The 27,815-nt window shown below is 40.5% G+C and overlaps 2 protein-coding genes across 3 annotated transcripts; both read right to left on the bottom strand.

Moving 5' to 3' along the window:
- Nucleotides 1-3: 3 nt before the first annotated feature.
- Nucleotides 4-10,671, bottom strand: ralbp1 (ralA binding protein 1). 2 transcript variants are annotated; one of them, XM_038717506.1, is made up of 10 exons: nucleotides 10,573-10,671; nucleotides 8,537-8,842; nucleotides 6,048-6,479; nucleotides 5,185-5,534; nucleotides 4,487-4,648; nucleotides 3,096-3,227; nucleotides 2,708-2,818; nucleotides 2,448-2,569; nucleotides 2,240-2,360; nucleotides 1,504-1,803 (listed from the first exon to the last, which is right to left on the bottom strand). In XM_038717506.1, the coding sequence occupies exons 2-10, from the start codon at nucleotides 8,787-8,789 to the stop codon at nucleotides 1,504-1,506; spliced, it is 1,983 nt and encodes a 660-aa protein (XP_038573434.1). In that variant the 5' UTR covers nucleotides 8,790-8,842; nucleotides 10,573-10,671. The 2 variants fall into 2 exon arrangements, with proteins under 2 accessions (XP_038573435.1, XP_038573434.1); XM_038717507.1 differs by lacking the exon at nucleotides 10,573-10,671 and having other exon boundaries at nucleotides 4-1,803; nucleotides 8,537-8,789.
- An 839-nt stretch (nucleotides 10,672-11,510) lies between these two features.
- Nucleotides 11,511-26,952, bottom strand: twsg1a (twisted gastrulation BMP signaling modulator 1a). The gene is made up of 5 exons (XM_038717508.1): nucleotides 26,453-26,952; nucleotides 25,409-25,567; nucleotides 17,770-17,869; nucleotides 13,095-13,355; nucleotides 11,511-11,982 (listed from the first exon to the last, which is right to left on the bottom strand). Exons 2-5 carry the CDS (start codon nucleotides 25,532-25,534, stop codon nucleotides 11,801-11,803), a joined length of 669 nt encoding a protein of 222 aa, XP_038573436.1. The 5' UTR covers nucleotides 25,535-25,567; nucleotides 26,453-26,952; the 3' UTR covers nucleotides 11,511-11,800.
- Between the last annotated feature and the right edge of the window lie 863 nt (nucleotides 26,953-27,815).

The following is a 27,815-nucleotide window of genomic DNA, read 5'->3' as shown; positions in this document are numbered from 1 at the left end:
AGATAAATGATTAGGATCGACACTTTATTCTTCACAGCATTATTCTGTCTGCAACAATAAGCTACAAAAGCCTTGGAACAATATGAAAATAACCTCATGAGAAGCTTCTGAGCCCAATCTAGCATTTATCTGTTTCAGTCACAGGATTAATAACAGGCTGAATCATGAGTCCAGATGAGATTGCTTCGATTTACCTGTGACCAAAGCAGAGGCAGTCACACTAACTTTAATTAATGATAATAATAAAAAACAGAACATATGACAAAACATAAGAGCTGAAAATACAGTATGTTTGCAATTTTACAATAATATACACAAACAGTAAGTCAGGTCATGCCTTTGCTTTAAATATCACTGAATAATAACTTTTCAATAGCCATGGATCAAATGAAATGATTGACTTGTAATCTTGACCTTTTTTTTGTTGACTCACTTCCAACTGAGGCCATGGATAACTCCACACATCAAGAGTCACTCCACACATCAAGAGTCCCCCCCCCCCCCCCCCCCACACACACAACCAAATACACAACAAAACTAAGCAAGCCTCCTGCGTGTCTCTGCACACATTTTGGCGACAATCATCACTACAGATGTGTTATTCCATGTAAAGCTGGAGAAATGTAATTTTGCATGTTTCCTTGTTTGTGCATGAGATAACAGAGAAGATGATTGCACTACAGCGCAGAGTGTTGTTACACAGAGTGACTGTAACAACACTGCCTGTTTTTCTACATTTTGCAGTGATTAATATTGTTTTTGTTGCGTATTTACAACACCACTGTGTCTATGTGCATCTGCTGTTCCAAGAAAAAAAGCATCTACAATATATTTATACATATATTCATATATTACTAAAAAGCGGCAATTTAAATTCAATGTATTTCTTGAATAGTCATCCGTATTCTTCAGAATACTACTTAAATATATAATATATAGATAGACCAATCATAAATTCTTCATTATTCAAAGAGCTTTTGTATTAGTGGTTCACAGGGGAAACGTGTCCAGTCTGGCATTTTCAGTTATGGCACAGTGGTCTCTATCCTAACAACAAATTTGCATCTAGGTAAGGGACATAGTGAGTACAGGGACTGAGATTATATCTGGTCTACGTTCATTTCTTGAGCCCTTACCAGCAAAAAATAAATTTTATGTGATCTTCTTACTTGCCTCCATCCATCCCCCTTCTTCCTTCATACAGGCTTGGCACCGTGAATCTGATAATATGGACCATCTAATCTCTAACAGTAATAGCCAGTTGTCCGCTACAGCTGCTACTCTGTTTTTGTGTTTTGCATGTGACAATGGGAAACAAACTGATTTCTACTAAAAGAGTCAGGACGCCAAAGAGAGAACAGATTTTTCCATGGCTGCCACTTGGTGGACACAATTGCTAATGAACTTATGGATCCAGCAAAGTGAACTCTCCAGTGGAGATCTAACAGCGGTAGAGATGTACAGCAGACACAGAGCCACCAAATAAATTGCTGAGATGACATCTCACATGTTGGTGTCTCTCCTGTCTTTGCTAGGTGAGGGCTTTGAAGGATCCTTAGCTGCTTTGCCATTGGCCGAGGCGGCGGTGTCTGCAATGGCAGCCACCGCGGCAATGGAGCGTTTGGTTTGCTCCTCGCTCCGGGGCTCCGGGCTCGGCTGCACAGGGGGGGCCTGCTCAGCCAGCGGCTGGACGGTCTGTTCCTGCTGCAGTTTGTGGCTCTGCAGGAGGCGAAGCTGGACGCGGAGCTCCAAAATGGCTTCCTGTTCCTCGTGGATGGCCTGGTTCAGGTGGGTGTTTTTGTTCTACAGGGCAATAAAACACAGAGAGTGATTGAGAAACCAACTAGTTCATCTCAGGCAATATTTACAGGGAGAATATTTATTATATATGGCTCCCGTCCATACTCTAAAAACATCTGCAGAAAGAAACCCACAAATGAAGTTGGGGAGATGTGGGGCATATGTGTTGTACAGCGCCAGCAACAGAAATGAAATGTCATGGAAAGGAGAGAAAGTTGTGAACATTTGTCATAATAGGTGAGAGATGTGACCCCAGGAGTAAACCGGGAGAGGACAATGAAATGCAGGAGTCTCCCGTGAAAATCATAAGGCCTGCAGTCTGTACGTAGCCTTAGTAACACATACAGTGTTCTAAAGTGCACTTTTAGAATTTTCCTGTCAGATCTTAAGTGAAACTTCAAGGTAAATATTAACCACATATGCTGCATGTTTTTCTCACCTCCAGTTCCTCATTTTGCTTCTGCAGGTCTTCAAGAATCATCTGAAGCTCTTCCTCATCTTCACTCTCACTTTCACTGTCTGACGAATATTCCTCTGTCTCACTGCGACCCTGCTGCCGACTGAGGAACACAATGTTACATGTCATTTAAGTTGCATGTCATGTTACCACACATTTCCTACCTAAAATGGTTTCAGTCTTCCCACACCTCTGTATGTCTGCAATCTCTGCTCGCAGTCTCTCGATTTCTTCCTTCTCAGTAGCAATCTGTCTACGAAGCACCTGCTCAAGAGAGATCAGCTCCTCCTGCTCTGTTAGGATCTCATTTTCCTGATTATTGAAGCGAAGTGGGGGAAAACACAAAATGATTGCATCTCAGGTTGGCATTGATGGAGTTGAGTTTGAGTGAAATGTGCGTTCAGACTTTCAGTCTTTATAAACACATTTTTGTGCGTTTGAATGACTCACCTGTGCTAAGAGGAGGTTGATGACTTCCTCTTCATTCTCGGTCATTTCCTCTTTTGAAACATCTTCCTTTGAGAGGCTCGCTATCTCCTGGGCTATCTTGCTCTCACACTCCTAAGAAGACCAAAGGAGGAAAGATACAGATACAAAGCTCAATGATCAAGCAATTCCGTGTTTTCCAGTGAACCTCGTATTGTTAATCTTTGTTCAGACTATATCAGAGAGGTCATAATTCATGTCTTTGGCCATTTTAGAGGCTGTAGTTTCAGTATAGAAATTACAATATTTGAATTACTTTTACTTTACTGCTGTAACTGAACAAGCAATGATTGTTCTTGCCCTTTTTAAATGAAATACCTTACATATGAACACACAAATGGACACAACTTACCTGACGTTTGGCCTCCCTCAGTTTGCGTTTTAGAGCGGTCAGGATTCTCTGAACCTCCCAAAGTCGCTCCTCTTTAGACAAGTCCTTCACCCCCGCCTGCAGGTCCCTGTGCAGGCAGTTCAGCAGGAACTCCTAAAAACACATTTTTATAACATGTCAAAATTTTGTTGACACTCCAGAACAACTTAAACTTAAAATGAGTGCAACAGTCAAACATGTTTCAATTCCAATCAGGGAAACAAAGAAAGGGGGAAAGTATGGTACAGAAATCATCTTTCTTTTAACAGCAAAGACTGCCATAAACTTTAGGGACTTCCTTCATTACTGGAAGCATATGCATGGACTTTTAACATGCAAACATGTCATTTCACCCTACAGGACACAGGAACCTTATCCTTATCACTGGGATGACACTTAAGAACCACTCAAGGTATTTTAATGCTGACTTGCACAATGTTGCTGATGTAAAGTGCAACAAGTCAAGTGTCTCCAGTTTTTGTTTATTTTTCCGTGTGGCGCATGCACTAGAACTACTGGCAACATATTAAGTCCTGGCACACTGAGAAACTGAAGCAAAGATAAAGATGTGCACTGCTGACAAGACAATGTAATATAAACAGAAGCAGCTTACTTTGCTAAATTTCTGCGGCATTACTATGTATCTACTATGTAATACTTTAATCTCTACTCGCCATCTGCGTACTTAAAAACAGTATGTAAATTAAAATTTAGAGAACTCAGAAACAGCAATATACCTAATAAAATACTTTTCAAATATTTCTCTGAAGACAAAGTATACACATTTTACCAAAGGCATCATAAAGCAGATGCAAAAAGGAAATGGATTAGGGCCATGACTAGCAATTTCTTTCATTATCCATTCATCTGTAAAAACATTTTATTTAAATTAATTGATTAACCAAATTTGAACCAATTGTGTCTATAAAATGTCAGACAAAAGTGAAAAAAGTGGCTATCTCAAGTTTTCAAACTGATGTCCTCAAAAAGCTTGTCCAACAAACTGTTTAAAACACAAAGATTCAATTAACAATGGTATAACACAGCGATAAGTAGGAATTTAATATTGGAGATTTAATACTTGGCATATATTTTTGACATTCAACATGAGCTGGAGCTTAGAGACACTTAGCTTAGCATCTTATATCTCATTTGTTTAATCCACACAAAAAAGACAGTGTAAAAATAACAAGTTGTGGCTCCAGCTTCATATTAAATGGACAGACATGAGAGCATCAGTCTCTGCAGGAAATAGAATAAGTGTATTTTCCCCAAAATGTCTAACTATTCCTTTAATCTTCCATTTATCGGTTCTGTCAATAAATTAGTTGACTAAAGTTAACAAATTGGCTGCACAGCGGGACTGAAGCCACCTGTCGTCGGATCTCCTCTTTGATGCTCTCCTGGGTCTCAGGCAGCGCCGGCATTGTTGCCATGTTGGACCAACGGAGGGGCCGCACCACTGGCTTCAGGACTACGTCTCCAAACAGCTCCCTCACGTGTGTGAAAAATATGTAAAGGACACGGTTCCCAATCTGAACACAAGATAAACAAATCAGTGAAGCCAAAGCACACAGTTTTAGTACTCTGCACAAGACTGCATCTAGTCTTGCAGTGCATGTCAGATAGTGTTTGTATTATGTGTGTTAGACTGCAGCATGAAACCGAATCGTCACAAATTCCTGCATGTTTATTTAGCTTGATCAAACTGACCCTGGACTCTGCTCATTAATTGAAAACAGTGTTTATTTAACAGTGTTGTTGCTACTGCTGCTGTTGGTTCACAGTAAGTGGAGCAGTCACAGAGACGTCCCCTATGGGAATAAATTATATTCACTAAACTGGGCCAGGGTTTTGGGATGAACTGAGCGTTTGATCCAATAAGAGCTCAGTTGGTTTGTTGCTAAGGGGAGGTTTCTAATCTTCAGGTACACTTAAGCCTCAGCCCAAGACTCATTTTTGTATTTAATGTTTAGTTTGCCTGTTGCTGTTGAATTTCTGCTCTCTGCAACATTTTCTCTTCCTTTGTTATATTTTCCCATTCATTGTTCATCCACCCTTGCTCTCTGACCTGTATGGTAGGGTTGAGGACGATGGAGATATTCTGAATATTCATCTTGGTGTCCGCCTCCCTGACGATGACATGGTCCATGTGCGTTATAAGCCAGGAGAGAATAAGTCTGCAGTCCGGCGCTACCTCGGCCAGCAGCTTCTGGAACTCCGTCACCTTCTCTGCCTCCACCTGCCGACCGCAGGCGTCCTCGAAACGCTGGGTCAGATCCCGGCCCAACAGGTTTTCTGGCAGCTCGCGTAGGTACTGCTTCAGTAGGCTGGCAACCGTGTGGGGGTCATACTCCTCCAGGCAGGGGCACTCCTCACGGTCATATGCTGCTTTCAATTCATCCACCTTGGACTTCATACCTGAGAGGGAGAGAAGCCAATGTGAGTATGAATCAAACATTGAGATACATACTAGTATAGGGGTGTGCCATATCGGTATAATTTTTAATATGATTTTAAAAATTCTGATTTTGATGATGTAAATATTCCTAATTGTTGATGTAACGTCATACAGACACTGCAACAACAAGCATGGCTGAAAGCAAATGTCACATTGCTACCAGCTCCAAGGTAGGCGACGTCAGTGGTATGGAAGAGGTTTGGTTACAAAACATCAGATGTAACAAACTATGTAAAGTGCAATAAGACTGTAACAACAAAAGGGGGAAATACAACAAACTTATTTCACCACCTCAAGTGGAAGCACCAGCACTGCTAAAAATCCCGTGAAGAATATTATTATTGTAGAAATATCATGAAATATTGTCATATTATTTTAGGGCCATACCCCTAACTATAGTTATATCTTTTTATGTACTTTTTTGTTATGGAGCGGATGATGTAAAAATCAACAGCCTCCCAAAGTTTCTATACCTGAGACCCGGTAGATGCCTTCACACTTCATGCCATAATTTTCAATGTAGTCAACACATTCTCTGAAGACGGCTGGCAGCTGGATACCATCATAGAGAGCTGTCCTCTTGACAGCTTCGGCCAGAGGCGCCCCAAAGATGGGCCTGAAAGTGGGGGTCTCCACTGGGACTGGCTCTGCCTCTGTTGTCGGCTTCTTCTTCTTCTTCTTCTCCTTCCATTGCTTAACCACGTCTGCAGCTGTCAGGTCCTTAGATTTTTTATCCTTGGCCTTGTCCTCCTTGGGGCCCTTCTCCTTCACCTTGAAGTCCTTTTCCTTCTTCTTGGAGAAGCTGGGCTTCTTGAACACATGGATTCCCTTGGAGCGCTTCATCTTGGATGGGCTCTCGGCTTCGTCTGCTGAACTGTCCTCCTGGAAGGCGGCGTAGCCTTCCGCTGTGAAAGTAAAGAAAGAGTAACAAGAGGCAAAAATAGGGTTAGATCTGAGGGGAGAAACCCCCCTGTTTTCTTTTCCTCCTCCTAAGACAGAACTATAATAGCAGCGAAATAGAAACAGGAAGAGAGATGTGTGTGAGAGAGAGAGAAGATGGCAAAGGAGGGGGAGAATGGGGACTTAGAAAAGAGGTCAGCCACCAATTTAGCATAGCTCCCACTGCACCTTACGCTTCTCCTCTCTAGAACAGACTCAGTTCAAATATTTTTCCTCAGAGCACACAGCTACAACATGGTCTTCACAGTTTTTGTCTCTTCTAATTATCTCTACTCTGGATTTTCCCACCCGAACAGACCCTGTTTATCACATAGCTGCCTGAGACACACCTTCACCAGGCTCTCTGGGTGTGTCTGTCACTGTCCATCTCTTCCTTTCTCCCACCATACCCTGGTGTAGGAGCTAAATACAGACATGGAAAAACACTGACACAAAGTGGACAATGTGCCTGACCAGTAAAGGAATATTTCTCACCGCTACAGCCAGCAACAGCCAACATTATGGAAAAGTGGGAAACTCTCTTTACTCAACAACTACTACTACCACTACTGAGGCTTCAACAACATTACAAATGTATTCAGTCCTCAGCTGCTCTAAAGCTGAACCATAAGTAGATGACCTGGATGTACTTGGCGGCTCCCAGATGTTAAGGATTAGGATGGTGATATTCTTCATTATTCTTAAAACATTTCCTGTGTCGCTGAAAACTCCTAAAACACTATTTAAAAACACATCAGTGAACATTTATCCTTGCCTAAATTCATGGGGTTCAAGCTCCATAGCAAAAAACGCTTTCTTCAGTTACTACACATTACTACTCATTAGTATACCGACCGTATACTCAAGTAAAGCACGGCTGCAAGTACGCAAGGTCGCCAAAATGCTTTTTTCATAATTATGAGATATCATAATGAACTTACTACAGTATATGACAGTGTAAAAATGCAGGATTTACCCACTAAACTCATTTCTTATAACCAACATTAACTATAAGACACCTTAAAGCCAGGGAAAGTGGCAACCTCTGGGTCTGAAAAGTAAAGCTAATGAGGAAGTGCCTTAAACCAGCATTCTTTCTAAAAGCCAGCAGGGGGCGACTCCACTGGTCGCAAAAAGAAGTCCAACTTGACAAAATTACTCTACTTCTCACCTGATTTATTACTACCTAAGTATACACTTTCATAATGGGTTTATGGTCTCAATCTTTAGTTTCAAGTCTTCCTACAGCATGACTATCATGTCTTTTAAATTATGGTCCCATTTAGAAGAAAACAGACGATAAATCAGGGTATTATTTGGGGCAGGGCTATCTTGTGATTGTGAAGGTACTAACATAGCAGCCTGTCTATCAGGACAGAGACGAATCGTATTACATTTGACCAGCACCATCAAATAAACGTATTAGTCGGCTGCTAGCCAAAATTAGCATCCAAGTTAATGTCACAGTTACCGTGAATTACGAATGCAACTTGCTAACCGAGCTAGCTAGTGCCACCCTCTTGTCCAAATAAGGTCATGTCCAGTCTTCTCTGGTTCCAAAAAAAACAAGTTGGCAATGGCCAAAAGGCTTCAAAATGGTAGTCCACAAACCAATGGGTGACATAACGTTGACTACGTCCACTTCTCTTATACAGTCTATGAGCTAGGGTAGGCAACACTGGAGAAACTAGCAAGAGATGGCTAGAAAAAAATCCCACCCCCTCCCTTCAGGCGTTGATTTATTGATTGCTGTCGGGATGTAAAGAGAATTTCAACAAATACAACAAGAAATAAATTCCCTTTCCTAGCTTTAAAGTATTCTCATTCCCATGAATATAGTTTTGTTATACTCAAACGTGTATTAAAACGTCTCAGCCATTACTCGTAGCTTTGATGAAGCTTAGGAAAAGGCTGAAAGAGCAGCAAAATGTCCGTTAAGCGACTTTTGTTGAGAAATATTTGTCAGAATGTTTTTTCCAAGGTCAATAAACCTTCAAGCTCAAATTACAGGATCATTTCTTACTCCTTTTCTCCTTCTTCTTGAACTTGTTCTTCTTCTTGTTGTGCTCTTTGTCATCGTCTGAAACGTATGCGTCAGGTGCCTCGTGGTGGTGATGGCCATCATGAGGTGGCGATGGCTCCCCGGTGCGGTACAAGCCGGGGAACTTGGTGGGACTGATCTCCTCGGAGCTGGGGGTGCGGGCCACGCCCCCTGGGTGCTCAGCCCTGCGCTGCTCTGCAGGGCTGCTGCTGGGGGGCAGAAAGCACTCAGTCATGGCTGCTCTGGCCTTCTCACTCCTCTGACTGGCACATCACCTCTCCATCACACCTGTAGTGGACAAAAAAACAAGATACTAACAATACAACCCTCCAAACAACTTCTCAGATAATCTGTGTGCAGATGTTTTAATTATTCCTTCTGCTTGTTATCCACCCTTTTTTGTTTAACAGGCAGTGGGCCAGGTCTTTGAGTTTTACAAAGCTTTCCAGTACTTTCCACCATATAGATGAAATTATTTTTCTTGTCTCATTCTATTGGATGATTTTAAACTTTCAACTTCGACCCATTTAGAGAAATTGTACGACTCTTTTTCATCCAGTTTGAATATATCCTACAATCATATGCATGACTGAACTATGTTGCAGTGTATGTCTTCTCTCAGTACAAGTTTCCTCTTCTGTACCCAGGACTCTCTTGCAAAAGATATCAACCTCAATCAGTTTATCTAAACAAATAAGGGGTAAAAAATATGTTTTGCCAGAGTAAAATAAAGTTACACTAGCTTATGAAGACCTGCTGAGCATTACAGAAGGAACTATGTAAACATACATTAGAGCAACACAAATGTACATGAACAGCAAGAAAAAATCAGAACAAAATGCACTCATTGTCACAGCAGTATGTGCACCACCAAATGGAAATCTATTTGGCAATTTAGTTAGATTAGGAAATATGTACGCATGGTTCAGGAACCATGTTAGACACAACTGTAACACAATTAACCAATAAAAGCTTACATTATCTTAAGCTAAGATAGGATTAACATGCTTCCTCTTCTTTCTTTCTGTCCTGATTATTTTAATGACTTCCGTTTGAACAGAACAAATGCAGCAGTGATGTCCACCCACCAGATGGGGCTCTATATGAACAAGCACATCTTCCATGTCCTAGCTACTTCTAGCCAGCCAATTCTGACATCCAGAGTCAGCTAATATAAATACTACAGTCCTCTTCATCAAACATAGAAACAGTGATTTATCAGAAACACAGCGCTGATTACTGTAGATAAGCAGATATTTAGTCATCTGATGAGCTGCATGATTACACAAGAATTTTAAACAATAGTACGGCTGTCAGCATAGATTATGTTACATTAACGCACAACGTGAAAGTCATCAGGTTGAACATGTTTTAGAAAGTAGACACATTTACGGAACACCAGCAAGGGTGTGTTTAAAAACACAAGCCCCTATTTACAAGCTCAAACCGACAGCAGGTTGAAGATCTGTTACATATTGATACTAGCACCAACATTAAGTTAAAGTCAAGTGGTTTCTGTAATGCATTCTCAGCTGCTCCAAGAAAATACGCAGCAGCACCAAGAAGACAAATGTGACAAATGATATAACACAACAGCTATACGTTCACTAACTAACGTCTTAATCCTTCTTCACTGTGGGTAGAGTAACCTCACAGTTTTCTTGCCCTGTCCTGTTTGCAATGGAATACTAATCAACCACAACCAGTCACACACCATCAACGTCCTCTTAACATACTCGGGTTCGTTTCTCTACTAATGAATTTAGGCATATTAACACTAAAACAGTCAGAAAGTAGGAGCTCTCTTCTGAATGGAGGGGCCCATATGCTAACGTTAGTTCAGCTAGCTGCCAACCTGCTAAGCTAGCTGATTAGCCAGCCTGTCCGTCACGATTAAAGCCGCTGTTTCGACCAGACAAAACCAACATGATATATAGTTCGTCACATGTGCTAAACTCTATTTTGCAACAGCTGTACTGTCGTTGAACACGAAAAGCACAAAAGAAAAGAAACTTTACCGAGTACTATCCCGTTTGGTAAATTTCAGAGTACAGCTTCCGGATGGCTGTATACTAAATAAACCCATCTGCGCTTGCGCAGTGGGACAAGTGCATAGTGGGAAACGTAGTTCGAAACTGAACGCTTCATTTCCTTCGGGCTTTCATGAGCGTTCACCGCAAATGTACTGTATAGTCTATGCAGGTTTCTTGACCGAGAATGATCTGGAATTAATGGAGAATGTTTAGGCTGTGGTTTCATTTTGCTCTAAACCACAAGGCTGCTGTTATACAAGCCTGTGTACAAGAGAAACTGTCAAATAATGTTTTGAAAAGTAACTATAATCTAAATTTGGTAAAACCACTTGCTATTCTGAATCATGTGTACTTTCCCAAACGCTGTGGTTGGAGCGTTGGTCATCCTGACATATGAAACACATTAGTCCTCTGATCTTTGTTGGCACCGTCTGCTCCAAACCCAGCTGCAATGGCGAAACGAGGTCGTGATTCAATATCATAAAAAAAGACAAACAAGGTCTCATTGTGCATCGGGTACATTAGTCTGTGCAAACTGCTGTTGCATGCCAATTGGGAACAGAATCTGTGATAGAGCACCCTGCTGCCTTTTGAAAATGCACTGGCATTACAAAGAGCATTTGTATGTGGCAGTCAGGGATTGGCATTGGTAAACATTCCGTTTCCCCTCCGCTTGCACGAGACGGTCAGTGATCATTGGAACACCTGTGGACCAGAATGGTATAATAACAACTTTGTTTCCCCAGGAAATGATGTGTTTCCTGACTTAGGGCAACACTAGTCTAAGATTAGAGCAGGAGACAGGCAACTGGGAGGACAAGCATTTACTTTTTCACTTATGCTATGCACTTTTTACACAAAAAAATATAGTAAATGAAGAAAATACATTTTAAAAATCAGACACCTGTCTGTGAGACAAAACAGTCCATGTCACCAAACTTTTCTTTATTTGGCACGAGACTGGGATTTAGCAGACCATACTTGTAAAAATACATTATTCATATACATCTCTAGTAAAAAAAACACTATTGAAAACATATCTAAAAATATACAGCATAACAGCAGAATAAAAACAATTGCAGGGGTAGGGGGAGGGGTCTAGGGGGTATTTTACAAGGTAACTGAGGAATGCTAACACATAACAGTCATAGTTTCCTCTGCCCTCAGTCTTCTGGTATGGCCCAGACATTTGGTACCAATATGTGCCCGCACTTCAGAAGAGACAGTTCATGCACTTTACAGCCTTGCTGCCGTAGTCCACACACTCAGGTCCGATGCACTGGCAGCAGGCGTTGTGAAACCAGCGGTACTTGGATCCTCCCATTGACTCACAGTATTGTTTACACTGACGGATCGACACGCAGTCGTCAAAGTAGACCACTGTGCACATGTTTTCTGAAAAAATTAAAATAACAGGACAGGCAAAGAAAAGATGTGAGTCACAAATCCTATAAACATGGTTTATAAAAACAAGCCCCATTTAAAAGTAATTACCTTTAACCCCCAATGTTCCTTCTTTTACTTCAGGGAGGAAATTAATTTGCTGCAACTAAGTATGGCCATATGTTTTGGTGAGCTTAATGAGTTAACTGCTCGGCTCTGTGGGAGCGCTCCTATTATGAGTGTGTCTTTATAGCAAATAGCACTGGCTTAGAGGTAGACAGTCAAAACAGCCACAAATGAAAAAAGAATAAAAAATGGCAGCGGAGCAACAATTTCAACCCAGTTACAGTTCCCTAAACTAGAGATCGTTTGGCATTTGAAACGATGAAAACCTGACCCAACCCAAACTGGTCTTAATTCAAGACTTTGTAGTCTTCAGCTCTGGGATGGGCCTGATTTTATTACCATGGGTCTTAGTGAGTGTGCATAAATGGAAATGAATACTTTGACTGGACCTGACGGGACCTCAAAACTATGTCGTAACAAAGCAGGCCTTTTCTCATGTAATGCAACTTATTCAGAAAACTTATGAGTGTCGGGGATGTAATGCAAGCTCTCTACAGGCGCCAAAACCAAAGTGAGGCCGCACATTATCAAATGGCTAGTGACTAACCAGTCTTGATTCAGGTCCGTCAGAAGCACTGGATGGCTTCTCTCCAGTAAGGCAGGGGAGGAAGACATAAAAGTAGCTATGGTACTCATTATGCATCAGTACAGCAGTCAGTGGTAAATCAGTATTTTATTGTGGGATAATTGTTGCTGATGCATAAACATGCAAGGAGCATTTTAATGTTGGTGTAGCTCGTAGCTGTTCGACCTGTAGCTAATTTAACTACTTTATATAACATTGGATAGTTTAATCCATAACAATGCTTCATATTTTATAAGCTCATCATGTTTTATGTGTCAAATCATAATCTGCAAAGTAATTATTAACTATAGCTGTCAAATAAATGTAGTGGAGTAAAAAGTACAATATTTCCCTCCGAATGTAGTGAAATAGGAGGACCTCAAAAGTATATAAGTACAGTTCATGTGTCTCATTTTACACTGAAAAACCAAACCTTGAGTCTCGTAGCTGGCATGGATGGTGTTGCCAGGCAAGGACACGTTTTGGGGATGATTGTCGAGGGACTCCAGAAAGGACACCAGGTTCTCGTGATGGGAGAGCTCCTCTGCGACAGGGAAAGACACCACCATCATGTTGATTGGCGGTTCGCCTTCTGTGAGGGCGCGGAACAGCGAGGGGATGGGGCGGTGCAGCTCCTCCACAGTGCTCTTCGACGTGGCTGGAGAGTCGCTGTAGTTCTTGGGGTTACACATCCCTGACATAAAGAAGACGGACGAAGACATTAAAAGGGTCAGCGCACGGAAATGACACACTTTCAGCCATGCATATCATTTTAGTTTATCTGCACAGGATTTTTCTGCTGCCCACCAATACAAAGGAAGTGAATGGGATTTAGTTTTGTCATTATTTTAAAAAAGATTATTTTTCAATGCTATAAGCAACCCAGAGATACTCTGGATAATCCAGGTAACTGTAGTGTATAATTCTGGTGGACAACGCAGAATTTAATATTTAATTTAATATTGTCAAATCTAGTTTGAAAAATATCAGCATTTACAAAACCAACATGTTTAATATGTGTCATTATTGAACGGAACCAAATTCACAGATATAACAGCAAGAATGTGCTGCTAGTCCTCAATGCAGCCCTGACTGGGATGGCAGAAGTCTCAGACCCTAAAACCTGGGAGAATAAAACCAAAACTATCTGCATGTCTAGAAACCAATAAAAGTTATGCATTTCTTTTGTAATTAGGGTAAATTGACCCTTTCAGCATATTGGCAAGGAAGGGAGTTTATTTGCAAATCACACCTTTACTGAAAATACACACGTTTAACAGTTAAATGGTTTCACAGTTGATTTCAACTCACAAGGGCAGTTTTGTAAAACCTCACAGCTGTCAAGAGTGTCTTGTCTCAATTAAGGTCCTTTTAACACTTCATTTAATTTCCAAATACAGTAGTAATCACTTGACAAAGTCGCCACATCCTCCGATATGATCTTCCTAACCCTTAAAATGAGTCAAAGTGAATTATAGCTAATGGGTAAATCATTTAATGGGGAATGGAGTTTGACAGAGGAATTGGATTACAAACCAATGCTAAAAGCAAAGCCAGAGCAGCTGTTTTAGATAAAGCATACACATGGGTCCTCCCTCCCTCTTCCTCCCTTCCTCTAAAACACAAACTATCCTCTCCCCACCGCTCCTCCACTGCGCTGCTCTAACCACTCGCAAACACACACTTCAAAGTAGCCAGCGTTTGGCACAGATAACATGTTTAGAGTGGAAACTTATTTAGAGTGTTCATAAGGCTAGCGCTGTAAGAAAAAATAACAACGTATAAAAGAGAAATATATACTTGTTTAAAGCTACAGGCTATCCTCAGTGTATTGTAAAAGGCATGTCCAGGAGGAAAACTCCACCACCACAACATCTGTGCAGCAGCAGCAGCGGGTTCAGCGCTCAGTGTCAGATACTTGTATTTGTGATCCACATGAAAGAGCTTTAATAAAGCTTCCTTGTCAGCACATACAGCAATATCTGTCTGTCAAAGCTGATCTGACAGCCAACTGGTTCGCAGGGGTGGGGCCTGACTTTCCTGTTGGGAAGTCAGTAAAATGACCAGAAATACACACAAAATGACTACAAGGAGATGCAAAACAACACAAAAATGACGTGCAAAACAAGACGTAAACCAACTTAAAACTGATGCAAAACGACCACAAAGAGACAAAAAAACGACATGCAAAAGAAGACACAAAACATGCAAAATTGTGTGCAAAACGAGACGTACAAACAACTAAAAGCAGACACAAAATGACCACAAAGAAACAAAAAAATTACATGCAAAAGAAGACACAAAACAGCACACAAAATGACGCGCAAATAGAGACGTAAAACAACTAAAAACTAAGGCGGCATGATTTGGAGAAAAAAAGTCCTGTTGCGATTATTGCGGACAATATTGCAATTCAATTATAATGGAACAAATGGTACTATGTCTATTTGCTTAATTATCAAGGAAAATGCACAAAATACTGATTTTGAAATGTGTATTTCTCAACTTGAACAAAGTTTAACAATAAAACAATATTTATAACAATAACAAGTGAAACAGATGTAAAACAGATGTAAAACAGAACAAGGGGAGCGTGTTGCTCTACAGAGGAGGCGGCTAGAAGCAGCAAATATTGGCACACTGGCACCGGCTCAGTGTACATCTGTGTAATGCAGAGTCTCTGTCCACAACCTGGAGGAGGAACTGCACATGAGTGTATTAAATAATGAGTATAATGTTTAGTTAATAGTACACTGCTAGCATAACAATAATATCTAATACTACATTCATTATAATTTGATATAATAGTATACTTTTTTACCACTATGTTTTATTTCTGTGGGTTGCTTTTATTCGATAAATCCTTGTGCAGGAAAAAGGATCTACGTCTGTCTCTAATTTGTTAATACTACGTCCTTACTTGTCCATAATCATATTGTTCACAATTTCACACCTCAAACTTTTTTTAATGTCCCGCCCCATCCAGGCTGTAATTGGTTGATTAACAAAAAGCGAGGGACAAGCAAAAGTTGAACATGTGGAACAACAAAAGACACAAATACAGAAAACGTTAAATGGCCAGCGGGCCAAACCCAAACCTTCCCTATCTTCTCCCAGTTTTCGTCTGTCTTACTGCTTCAGCTGCTGACGACGTCTCTCTGTCACAGACTATGTTTTAAACGATTAGCAGCGGGGTGGGGAGGGGGTTACGGTAGGTTATAGTCTCAAAAGTTACTTGCAGACTGCTCTAAAACATTTTTCTCATTGTACACAGGCTTATCTCTTTTTAGGGGCACATGCGAGAGCCCGGTGTGGAGCGCACACAGAGAAGAGAGTGTCACACACACCTTTTCTGTTTTATTAAAACACACACTTTTTGCGGTATCGCACGTGACGACGTTGTGATTGCTATTAGATTTATCGTGCAGAACCTACTATAACGTCATGCAAAACGACCACAAAAAGAAACAAAACTATCACAAAGAAACCACAAATCACAAAAAAAAAAAGATGAAAAACAACACACGGGTCTAAAGATTTTTATAAATCCGTGTCCAGGGGCCCATTGTCTCATAATCTAAGAACCTTCTACTTAAAGACTCAAAGGTCTTTTCCCTAAAAAAGTTTCTAACTCCGCCTCTGCTGGTTTGAAGCGGGTGGCAGATGAAGGAGTTAGCCCAGCTCCAAATGCTAAATGTTTGGGTTTTTTTGGATCTCACTGGGAGTTCACCACCACACCTCAGTAGGAGGCTTAAAGTCAAAGTTCATCCTTTGATCTTCTGGAAAACCTTGAGACACTTCCTGTCCGCATGCGTAGGCGCTACTCTGTAGTGACAATATTCCTTTAATTTTCTTTGCTCTGATAAACAGCGCTCCTCTCGGCTCTGCTTTGCATTAACCTCCACAACACACTGTCACTTTTCAGAGGCACCTTCAATATCTGGCTTCACTCACCTCACACTCTTCTTGTACCGGAGCAGTAACACTCTGAGCAAACTGGTTCCTTATTAAACCTTGTCAACTGTCAAGTGCATTACAGCCACAATCTCATTTTTCACAGAGAGAAAGTGCTCGATGGCAGGGCGACTGAGAGATTAACAAGACTGAGACAAAACTCAAGTGTCACACGTACATACTGTATAATAGTTACATCTGTATATATCTATCATAGTTGCACTCACTCTTAGTGTACATTTTGTATTTGGTTTTATGTTCATTTTATACATAATTACAGTAACAATCCTTATTAATCCACACCCCATTGGTAAATTTATTTATTTTGTACATTCAGTCATTTGGTAAGACTTTACTTAACCCCACCACCACCACCTTAATTTAGCATATCTAACAAGTATAGAGACATTTAATAGATCATTTACAACATACTATAAAGTACATGTAAGTGCTTATTTATGTGTAAACATCTAATAAATGGCAATATAGTAAAACGCAGGTGTAATTATACAAAATGTGTCTTCGCATGAGAAGTTATTAGTTGTTAACAATTACTGTACATTAATAAACACTAATCAGCTTACAACTACATTATAGCGTGTTACAAACCATTTATTAAATGTTCATAGTAGGCTCGTTAACAGTAAATGGGGGGTTAATAAGTGTTACCATTCCTTTTTATATAAATCTACATGCATAATAAAACCATCTATAATATGGAAGTGCTATATTAAATGGATGACAATAAAATATATTTAAGAGAATCATGAACTCAATTTAAAAAAAAAAAAAAATTGTATTGCAAACTTTGAACATCAAACCATGACTTTGACTCACAAAAATAACTGGATCCACAACAGAGCACTTTAAGCAGCAATTTTAGTCCTTGTTGTGCCTTACAACTTCACTTTCAAATGAAACAGTCCAACACAAACCTAAAAATTTCACAATTATGCTACTCAAAGGCAGTCTTTGCTGGCCCCGACAATGTGTCTTGCTGAGTGGCCTGCTTGAACCTGCTCAATCACTGCAAGTCCATTTGAGATAGGAGCGTGGGCGGAACAGTGAAGCTCGAAAGCCAAAAAGGAATATGCTGACTAACTCTCCGTGAGCTTTAAAATATGTGTTGCTAATGAATGAGACACTGCACTCACCCACGCAGTCGCAGCACTCTTCCCAAAGGTTCCCCAGACACAGCATGCACTCTTTACAGCATGAACAGTTCCCATCAGACGGGCGACACTGGCACAGCTCCTGCAAGACACACACACACACACACACACACACACACATCAGCAAAACAATAAGACATAAAACAGAATCTACTGATCAACCAAAGATCATCATAAATGATCCTTAACACTTGTGTTACCAAAACATGACTGAATTTTAATTCACTTTATCACCATTTCAATAGGTGATAAAAAAAGAATGAGCAGAAGTCTGGAAGCAGGCTGATAATAGAGAGGTGAGGAGCAGATACTGGACATGATACATTCAATTTAATTCAGTTTTCTTTAGACAGTGTCATCTCCTTGCACTTTTCATATAGAGCAGATCTAGACAGTACTCTGTTTAATATTATTTACAGAGACCCAATTACATGACATGGTACCTTCTTGATAAATAGCCTATTTAGAAATTGGCTTTACTTTCTTTTCTTTTAAATGCCCTTTTCTTTCTTGTGTTTCACAGCAAACTGAAGGGATCCGTCTTTTTGTTTGTAGCGGACTGAAACATGTCTTCACCTTAAAAATCAGGTTAACAAGCAATTTTCATTAAATTGGGGGAAGGCATCACATATCAAAGTGATAAAACACTGTTATGTGTGTTTTTTGAGCTGTTAAACATTTGAACAATAGGGTGAATTCAAACAAATTAACCCTTCATCAGTGGTGGAAGAAGTATTCAAAGTATTAATACCACACTATTAAACGTCCTGCATTCAATTGAAAGTTAGCAATATTGTTCAGTAGTTTAAACTATAATAATGCATCATATTTTTAAACTGGTCCAACAAGTATATATGTTTGGTAAGTAAAATCATAATCAGAACCGTAAGTGGTAACTGCAGGTGCTAAAAAAAGGGATGGAGTAAAAAGTATTATTATATTCAAAATGTCCCTCTAAAGTGTGGTAGTGTAGAAGTATAAAATATTGTAAAATAGATATACTCAAGATAAGTATAATTATCTCAAAATTGTTTGCGTACTTTACTTGAGTACTTAGCTGCTTTCAACACTGCTCGTCATCCCCAGTAAGTGAAGCTGGGAGCTCCTGAACCAAACAGCAACAACATGCACCTCCACATTTTATTAAAATTCACAGCAGTTTATGGATTTCTAATTGTTTATTTTTTTGAAGTTTGTAATTGACCTTTTTGTTTGTTTTGTTTTTTTAAATAATTCTGTGCTTCAAAACTTTTCCTCAATCCAACTTGGGGCAAAACTGTAAAAACAAATTCTTCCGATTGAGCTAATCAGTGTAATTTTGAGAAAATTGGAAATTGCAACTGTCCATCCGCACATTTAAACTGAATGAAGAATAATTTTCTATATAAAAAGACCCAGGTCTGATGGGTGCAGTCACAGCATCAGAGTTAAAGATCACAGAGAACACCACATGCAGACACACACTGTACTAACAGGAGACGTACCATTAAAACATTAACAGAAAGAGCAACAACAGGTTTGCTTCATGCACAGTAACTATTACTGGACACAAGACAGTCCAACTGCACGCTGCATGTGTAGGATATTTTGAAGTATGTTCTCCCATCTACAGAACTCTGAGGAAAATGAAACATCTGCTGTGTTCCCATTTCACGAACACAGCAGGTTCTGACATGTCAAAGTTCCCAGCATTCTAATTATTTAGTTGAATGGTTTTACACTTGGACGGTACTGACTTCACTACTGTAGCTGGTTGAGGTGGAGCTAATTTATATTTTATTTAAGGCTGCAACTGAGTAGTATGTATGTACTTTTGCTGATTAACTGATTGAGTTCATTGTGGTGTTGCTACTTTTACTTAAGTCAAAGAGTACTTCTTCTACCACTGCAGACTGGAAGCTCAGTATAACACATTTCAGAGTTTTAAAAACTGTATTAATAGTGTTTTTTTCCACAGCTGACACTGGGTCCTTTAAATGAAGAGGCCTAGTAATCATATATTCAAGATGTGTGACTACGTAAGACCATTTATTGTTTCAGGCTTCCAGCAGGTCTGGAGAGAGTCAAGAAAGTCAAGTCTCATGCTAATCAAGTCCTCATTTGTGAGACTTAAAAGCCAATTCTGGTATTATTACAACTTGGGTCTATTATACTGATCAAGCTAATTGCTGACATCTTGAAACATGGTGACAATCAGTTTTAAACAAACCCTCAGGATACCCAAATTTAAGACAACACAAAAACATGCAATAAAATAAATACCCAAACTGTCCACTGTAAACATCCATTACACTTTACAGAGTGAATCCCTGGTTCAACTTTGGAATACAGTAAGTACCGTACTTTTGCACACATGATGTAGCCGTATTCCCAGATGTTAGCATTTATTTAGCTGGTAGCAATTATTGCGAAAACTACAAAAACAAGAGCCAAGTTGTTATTAACCAGATCTACCCTTTAAATTCGAGATGCACCGACCCAATATGCTGCATCGGTATCTAAACCAAAGTGACCTTAATAAAACAGATCGGATATCGGGAACCACTGACCAAAAGACCAATCCGCATTAAAAACAGTTTCTTTGTCATTATAAAATGAATATAGCAAACCCTGTTATCCTACATACAAATTATTCCAATGAGTTTTATGCAGTATGGTATGCATATTTTAGATTTGAGGAAAAGAGAGGGCTGGTTAGAGAAAAGTTCTTTGGATCAGCAAATGCCCTGAGTTGAGGAATTAGAATCAAAATCAACGCTATTTAAGTCAAGTCTCAGGTCTAAAGCCTACAGCTCAGACGTATTTAGTGCAGTTTACTGTCAGCAAAACAAACTGTGTGAACAAGGCAACAGTGCAACTAAAACAAGGTCATGAAAAGAGGAGTTAAGTGGTAGAGAATTTGCATCTATTGTAGTCTTTAAGGATATCTGGTTCATGGGGTTCATTTTTGTAACATGCTTGATACAGAGGCACAGAAAACACAAGCTCTTACCGAGAATTTCTTGTGCTGCTTTTTATAGAAGAGAGGTAATATTATTATTACAAGAGCTTCTGCAAACATCCAACAACATGAGACCTCTGCTGATCCCATAACTCTTCTTCAAAACACTTAAACCATGAAAAAAAAAAAAACTTCATTCCTCAACTTCAGTTTGTCTCTGGGGAGGCAGAGACAGCGAAGGAAACTAAACTAAAACGTGTAGGTGGGATTGAAATGTGGGTGAGACTGACAGAGGAGTCCCCCCCCCCCCCCTTTCCTGACACAGAACAGGGAGCACATTCCTCCAAGTCAAGGTCACCGTGATGAGGGAGGCGGGAGAAAACACCTGGAGAACAGAACATAGCTGCTCCCCCCAACAACACACTTTCCCTCCTCCTTCCCTCCCTTTCATTTTTTTTGCTTTTTATCTCCTTCCTCCTCCTTTTTATTCTCTCCTCCCTGTCAAGTCCAATCTCTCTTTTCCCTTTTGCTTTCATTTCTATTTTCTTTAAACTCTTTCTCTCCCCCCGCTTACTCCTTTATATCTTCGCAGAAACCATCCCCTACAAGTAAACAGTCTCGGCAATGATAAAAGACTCTCCAATGACTCACGAGTGAGGGATTGCAAAACCACACACAGTTCACTTAATCACCAGCCTCTCAATCCCTAAACCTCTGATCAAGATCTGATCCCATGAGTAATTATGACTCTCTAAGGTGGAATTACAAAAAAACTAAAAAGATGCCTAGGGGGGAATACATGCATCTCAAATTTCATAAATCAGAAAACAAATGACTTTTAAAAAACATTTCATGGAAATAAAAGAGACTTTAACAGACGTAGAGCTGGAGCCAGGATGTGGTTAGCTTAGCTTTGCTGGAAGCAGAAGAAAACAGCTAGCCTGGAGTTAGTTATAAGTTATAAAAATCTACATATAAGCACGTCTAATTCTGTAAATAAACAGCTCAACATTTTGCCATATATAGCCCAAGATTGATACCACCCATGTCTATGCTTTAAGTAGTTAACAGCTAGCATGGCATCCAAACCAGTACCTCTAAAGCTTGCTAATTAACACATATCTCATTTGTTTAATCCAAACTCAAGCAAAAATGAAAAAACTACAATTTGTGGTTTTAGAGTTTAGCTTAGTTTTGCATAAATACTTGATGCAGATCCTGTTGTCTTATTGACAGACTGTCAAAAACTACAAGTTGTCATTTTGACAATTCTGTTCATGTACAGGTTTAACAAACATATAACGGGTTAATGTGTGCCAGTCAGAGGTCTTTGTAGGAGTATTTTTGAACTTTAATCAGAGGCTAGCTGTTTCTCCCTGCTGCCAGTTTATGCTAGCTTAGCTAATTGTCTCCTAGTTCCAGCTTCATATTTAGCATTCAGACACAAGAGTGGTATCAATCTTCTCATCTAACTCTTTTCAAAAAAGCGAATTAGTGCATTTCCCAAAATGTCAAAGTTTTTCTTTATAAAAGAAACAACACAAGAAGTAATTGTGTGGGTGCTCACTGTACTTATTTGTGAATTCTAACACAAAACTAATGTCACAACGTTATAAACCTAAATAGCACAGATACAGAAAACTATTAACGACTGAAGTATAAGCCTGAAAACAGACCAAAGATTTTCATCCAAAGACGATGACATTGAAGGACAAAGGAGTATCGACTACCTGAGCCCTAAAACAACAAATACATGTGCTGTGGTGACCAAATGCACTACAACATCCACAGCTTTCTCTCTGTCCCCTTGTTTCCTGTCTGCATCTTTAATATTAGCTTTCAAATTAAGGCTAAGTGTCAAAAACAATGGTAAAAAAACAAACAACTGGTGATGAAACCATTAGTCCATCACCAAAAATTGTATCAACAGCAACTTTAATAATTAAGGTAATTTGTCAAACATTGGCTGATTTCAGCTTGTCAAATGTGAAAATTGGCCATCTTTACTTGGTCTTATCTGAGAATAAATGGAATCTCTTTTGGGACAACAAAAAAGCGATTAAAAGATGTCACCTTTCTTACATTTTATAGAATAAAACAATCATAAAAACGAATGCGCAGATTAATCATAACAACCAGTAGTTGTAACCCTACGCACAGTTTCCTCGCTGAAATCCCTTTAAGAGCATTTATTAGGCTTCCCTCGCCTCTCAAGCGGAAACTGCTGTAATCAGACAAAACTCAGCTGCAGTGAGACAAAAAGACTCTGGAGAGAAAGTGAACATGCGCTGCCTCGTCCTGCAGAGCGACCGCTGCTGTGAGTTAACTTTGAAATCTGCTGCCCCACCCTGCTAAACAGCGCGGCCTGGACAGAGTTGTGGCTTGTGAATCTCTCCCAACTGTATATTTCCCCTCAACCAACCTCCCCCAACAGACACACACCTCCTCCTGACCTTAGCCTCCCCTCCCTCCCTCCCCCCTCTCGTGTTCTCCCACCCTCAGGGATTTTGGGGAATTCAGAAAAATGACTTGGGATGGCAGCAGAGCGTAAAAGCGAGCGTTGGACAGCAGATCCCACTAATCACTAGCAACATGGAGCTTCTACAGAGGGGCTGGAGGCGGAAAAGTTTCTCCTTCACGGCACACGCACCATCGCTCTCGCCTCTGACAGCTAGCGAGTTGGTGTCGGCAGGGTCGCGGAAGCCACAGAGCTTATTGTCCAGAGCAATGATTTATCAGGCGAAATAAGCCACCTGGAAGTAAAACAAAAAGAACAAGCAGAGCCACAGATTGTTGTGCTGATCGCAGGAGGTTTGAATTTTACAGAAACTGGACCCAGGGGGAACAGAAGTTGGTGGTTTGGTAGCAACAAGGTTGTGCCAAAAATGCTGAAAAGCAGACTGCAATCTGTATTTTTTTAAAAAGGGGGGGCTACTGGAGATTTCATTTTCTATGAGTAGTCTATAAGTAGTAATTTGGTCCAGAACAGGCAGGTTAGATAGTTAGAACAATGTCAACTGTAGTGCTGAAAATATAATTAACCTTTTTAATAATTGGCGATAGTCAAAAGTCACTTACCTAAACAATTACAAACTTGGTTTTATCTTTTCAAATAAGCAGGATCTGCTGGTTTTCTCCATTTTATATCATTATAAACTGAATTTCTTGGTTCTCGGTTTTGAGCTGTGGACTGGTTCTGGGAGATGGATCGATTAATTGTTCAGATATTTGATGGATTAAATCAATAACTAAATTCATCATTAGTTGCAGCTGTTAATCAACCTACTGTTTCAGCTCTAGTTAAAATGTGTGCCATCTTATCCTCACCCAGTCTCAGTCTTGAGTCTCTCTCAACTCTTCCAAAACAAAGGCCATTCTTTGCCTACAAAGCTCAGCTTCCTGGGCCAAGAATCCGGTCTACCTCAACCACCTGCTAAAATACCTGTAGCTCACTCGCACAGTGACACAGTGAGGTCGCCCAGGTGAAACGGCCACTAAGGTTAAATACAGTACTTTAAAGATGTTAATGGGAAAGGCAGGGCCACTAAACACACACACACACACAGAGGACAAGCAGCAGCTCAAATTTGACTTGACAGGTGGCGGAAAGACCGGCCAACATTTCTCTTCATGTTTTCCCTCAAAAACAGCAAGAATGCATGACAGAATTTGTGTTAGCTGGGGGCGCACCACCCTCCGCCCCTCACCCACCGGACTTCAGACGTGAGGGAAAAAGTAACACAGAGGAAGTGATGCCAGAAAGTCAACAAAAGTCAGAGGCGTTGATGTGAAAATAAAAAAGGTAGGGCCAAAAAAAGGAACCTCACATAAGAACACACATCGAAGAAAAAAACAATTTAACCCAAGATCCCTAGCTCTAAAACAGAATGCAGCATGTCTTCCAGGTAGAGGACAGGTGTGCAAAACCTTCACTTGGCTTATCGAAGGAATGTATCTGCATTCTTCACAACAGATTCCGTCTTTGTTCTTCAGATCGCCATCTCAGTCAGGACTTGACTTTGGCTACTGCTGAATATTTGCACAAAACTGGCAGAGTTGCGTGAAGACGTAACAACAGCTGAGGCTTTCTGTAGCCGCCAGTCAAAGGAATGTTACTGCGTCGTTTTCAGTCTGTCCTGCCAGTCTGAATGCTAAAACAAGGTTTTTGACTGCTCTCATGCCCCTCTTAACTTGAGCTTGACAACATTTAATTTGTGCTCTTGTCAAGAGAAATGACAGTGTCTGTTTACACAAAACAGCTGTAACACTAAAGGATTAAAAAAGGGTGAACTTGGCAGCACTTGAGTAGCAATTGCCCATTTTAATCTACAGAAAAGTTAATCAAACTTAAGCAGCAACTTCAGCAGTGATGTAGAGAATAAGGCTAAGTACATTTTCAAAACAAGCATATGGGACTTTTGAAGATGCAAATCACATTTTCATGTTGTTTTAATTGAACTTTGACACCAACCAACATAACCCCATAGACTATATTCCAAATTGAAAATATGAGAAATGCATAAGGTGGGTTAGCTTAACAGCTCGCGAGAAAATCAGTGCAGCCACACTTCAGCAGGGGAAGGAGGAGTTGTTCATGGTACATGAACAACATTTGATGTGTAAATCCAACACTCAGCATCCATAGCTTTCAGAGAAAGTGGAGGCCTTGATGTCCTTTACCTGGATGAGACACTTGCTGACGTCGCTCGCGCAGAGGGCTTTGTTGCAGCCAGAGGTCAGAGACAGCCCTGATAGGAGGAAGAGGAGAGCGGCGGCGGCGGGGAGGATCAGCAGACCAGGCCTCATCCTGACGGCTCACCAGCACGGCACTGGAAACACCTACATCAACACAAGACAAGACAGGACAGGACAGGACCTCAGAGACCAGGGACGGAGGGCGAAGAGAAATAAACAAAACTGAATCACTGGCATTCCACAAGAGGAAAAGTGAAGACCTGCAGTTGTGTGGTAGATAAGAATAAAAGAAATATTATGTAAAACAGTAGAGAGGGTAAACTCATACTCAGTTGAAGCATCAGTTCAGATCTCAACTTTAAACTGTATCTGTTTTTACCCATCAACTTCTGATCAATCTGAGTAGATTTTAAACGAAAAACACAACAATGACTAATAGGTTTCCCTTTATTTGTGTGCTTCATACAGCACAATATTTTGTACCCACAGTGTGATATCTGAAATCTAAATTTTAGTGCTAAAACTTGTGCAGCAGGACTAAAAAGTGAAGCAAAAAGTAGATAGAAATTTAAAATAAATAAAGATATAGTGAAAAGCACAGCTTTGTCACGCAGAACTTTGACATGTAAGCATCAGATTTCTAAAAGGTCTGCGTCACATTTCATTCAAAGCACTCAAAGCCAGCACACACTCACGTTACTGTGGAATAACAACACACACACACACACACACATCTGGCAACATCAGCTTCCTTCACCTATATTTTTTTTCCAAGTGTAGCGAGTTAACACACCGTCTAATCCCGTCGCTCTGCTTTTACACTTCACCACTTTGCTGCACATTGTTCCACTTCACATGACGGGGAGACAACATGTGAGGAACATTAGCTCCCTCAGTCATGAACGCGTTTCTTCACCTCTTTTATGCTGATCGCTAACACCAAAACTCTGTTTCACTCGCACGCAGCTGCAAGAGAATCGAGCGCAGAAAACAGCGAAACAACAAAAATGGAAGAGGTTTCAAACTCACCACAACGCTGTTTGCAAGTTTGCGACTCTTCTTTTTAAGAGGTAGTGTGGCTGTTTTCTCTTTGAACTTCTCCAGGATGGTGTTCTGCCGCCGCTCAAGTGTCCACTGTGTCCAGAGGGCGTCAGTCTCTCCGCAGCAGAAAGCGACAGGCAGTCGGGCGCCTTAAAGGCACACACTCCATTTTCTATCAAACTGTCTGTGGAGGAATACACCGGGCCTCAGGTCTCACACACACACACACACACCGGCTGATTGTCTTCAGAGTAACGGAAATGAATGATCCGCCTCACCGCACCATAAATACCACCAAGAGACGACTGCGTCCCACTAGGGTTGTGTGCGTAAAATCTCAGTTTATCTCCTTTTAGCCAAAACTCCGGCCATTGGTCGACTGCCAATGTGGTCTCTGTTTAGCTTCATTTACACGAGCAAATCTTTTCTTTCCAAGCCGCCCCCTCTCCATTAAACAGTCCTTTGTCTCCGGCCTTGTGATTGCGCTCATTAGGTGAGAAAAGGGCGATTCGGAAGCTGTGAAGTTGAGCAGACTTCCCGCTGAGAAGCGTCCCTGAGCTCATTTGTAGCAACTCCGCCGACACAGAAACGCTCTGATGGGCAATTTAACCCCACAACAGGCCCAACTTCCAGCCTGCGAGGGAGGAAGGTCACTGCGTGACAGACACACCTTCAATCAAGGCAGGTACATTTACATTTCAATCAGATTTGAGTAGAGACTCATTCCAACTAAGTAATGTAAGCCAAGGCAGGAAAAAAGTTAAATTATCACAAGGAAATCATTTTGAGTCTTCATTAAGTTGATTTAAGCGGAAGTATGCGCTCCTAAACGGAAACCTTTCAAAGCTGGGGAAAGAGAACTCGAGGTTTATAAAGGTCAGTATACTTAAATATCAAAGGCAAAAGTACATGTTGTGCAAATGGCACAATTCTTAGTTATATTTAGCATACATTATTGGAATAATATTACCGACGCAATAATGTGTAAGCAGTAGGGGAGAGCGGGGTATGTTGTCACACTTCTCACACCATCTAATATTTACTGAGCACAGTACATCACAATGGTACAAATGTCAAACCAAATGAAAGAATTCTTGGGCAGAAGTTTTGTATTCATTACATCTTCCTATCTTTTCTCATTATGGAGCTGTAGACTGCACTTGTCACAATTTGTCCCATCGGCAGGCAAGTTGTCACACTGCATTATCAAACAGTTAGAAACTTGTGAATATTGATTTCAATTTCAAATTGTAACCAGTGTAAAATGTTGGCAGAGCACACATTAAGTGGGACAACCTCTTTCTTTGAACTTTAAAATCAGACGTTCTCTGGAGCGCAAATAGATCTATGG

This window comes from Micropterus salmoides, unplaced genomic scaffold, assembly GCF_014851395.1.
Source record: "Micropterus salmoides isolate LMB-PRFRI ecotype aquatic unplaced genomic scaffold, ASM1485139v1 Ms_hic_scaffold_14, whole genome shotgun sequence".
Lineage (NCBI taxonomy): Eukaryota > Metazoa > Chordata > Actinopteri > Centrarchiformes > Centrarchidae > Micropterus > Micropterus salmoides.
This window is presented reverse-complemented; position numbering and strand designations above follow the sequence as displayed.

Bases quoted from the DNA above. Each gene is read 5' to 3' on its own strand.
- ralbp1 (XM_038717506.1), bottom strand. From the start codon at position 8,789: ATGACTGAGTGCTTTCTGCCCCCCAGCAGCAGCCCTGCAGAGCAGCGC. The intron at 3,228-4,486 runs GTGGCTTCAGTC...ATGTGTTTTTAG, and splicing joins AAGAGGAGATCCGACGACAG to GAGTTCCTGCTGAACTGCCT. The intron at 2,819-3,095 runs GTAAGTTGTGTC...TGGTCTTCTTAG, and splicing joins TGAGGGAGGCCAAACGTCAG to GAGTGTGAGAGCAAGATAGC.
- twsg1a (XM_038717508.1), bottom strand. From the start codon at position 25,534: ATGAGGCCTGGTCTGCTGATCCTCCCCGCCGCCGCCGCTCTCCTCTTC. The intron at 17,870-25,408 runs GTAAAGGACATC...TGTGTCTTGCAG, and splicing joins TCAGCAAGTGTCTCATCCAG to GAGCTGTGCCAGTGTCGCCC. The intron at 13,356-17,769 runs GTGAGTGCAGTG...TCTTTATGTCAG, and splicing joins AGAGTGCTGCGACTGCGTGG to GGATGTGTAACCCCAAGAAC.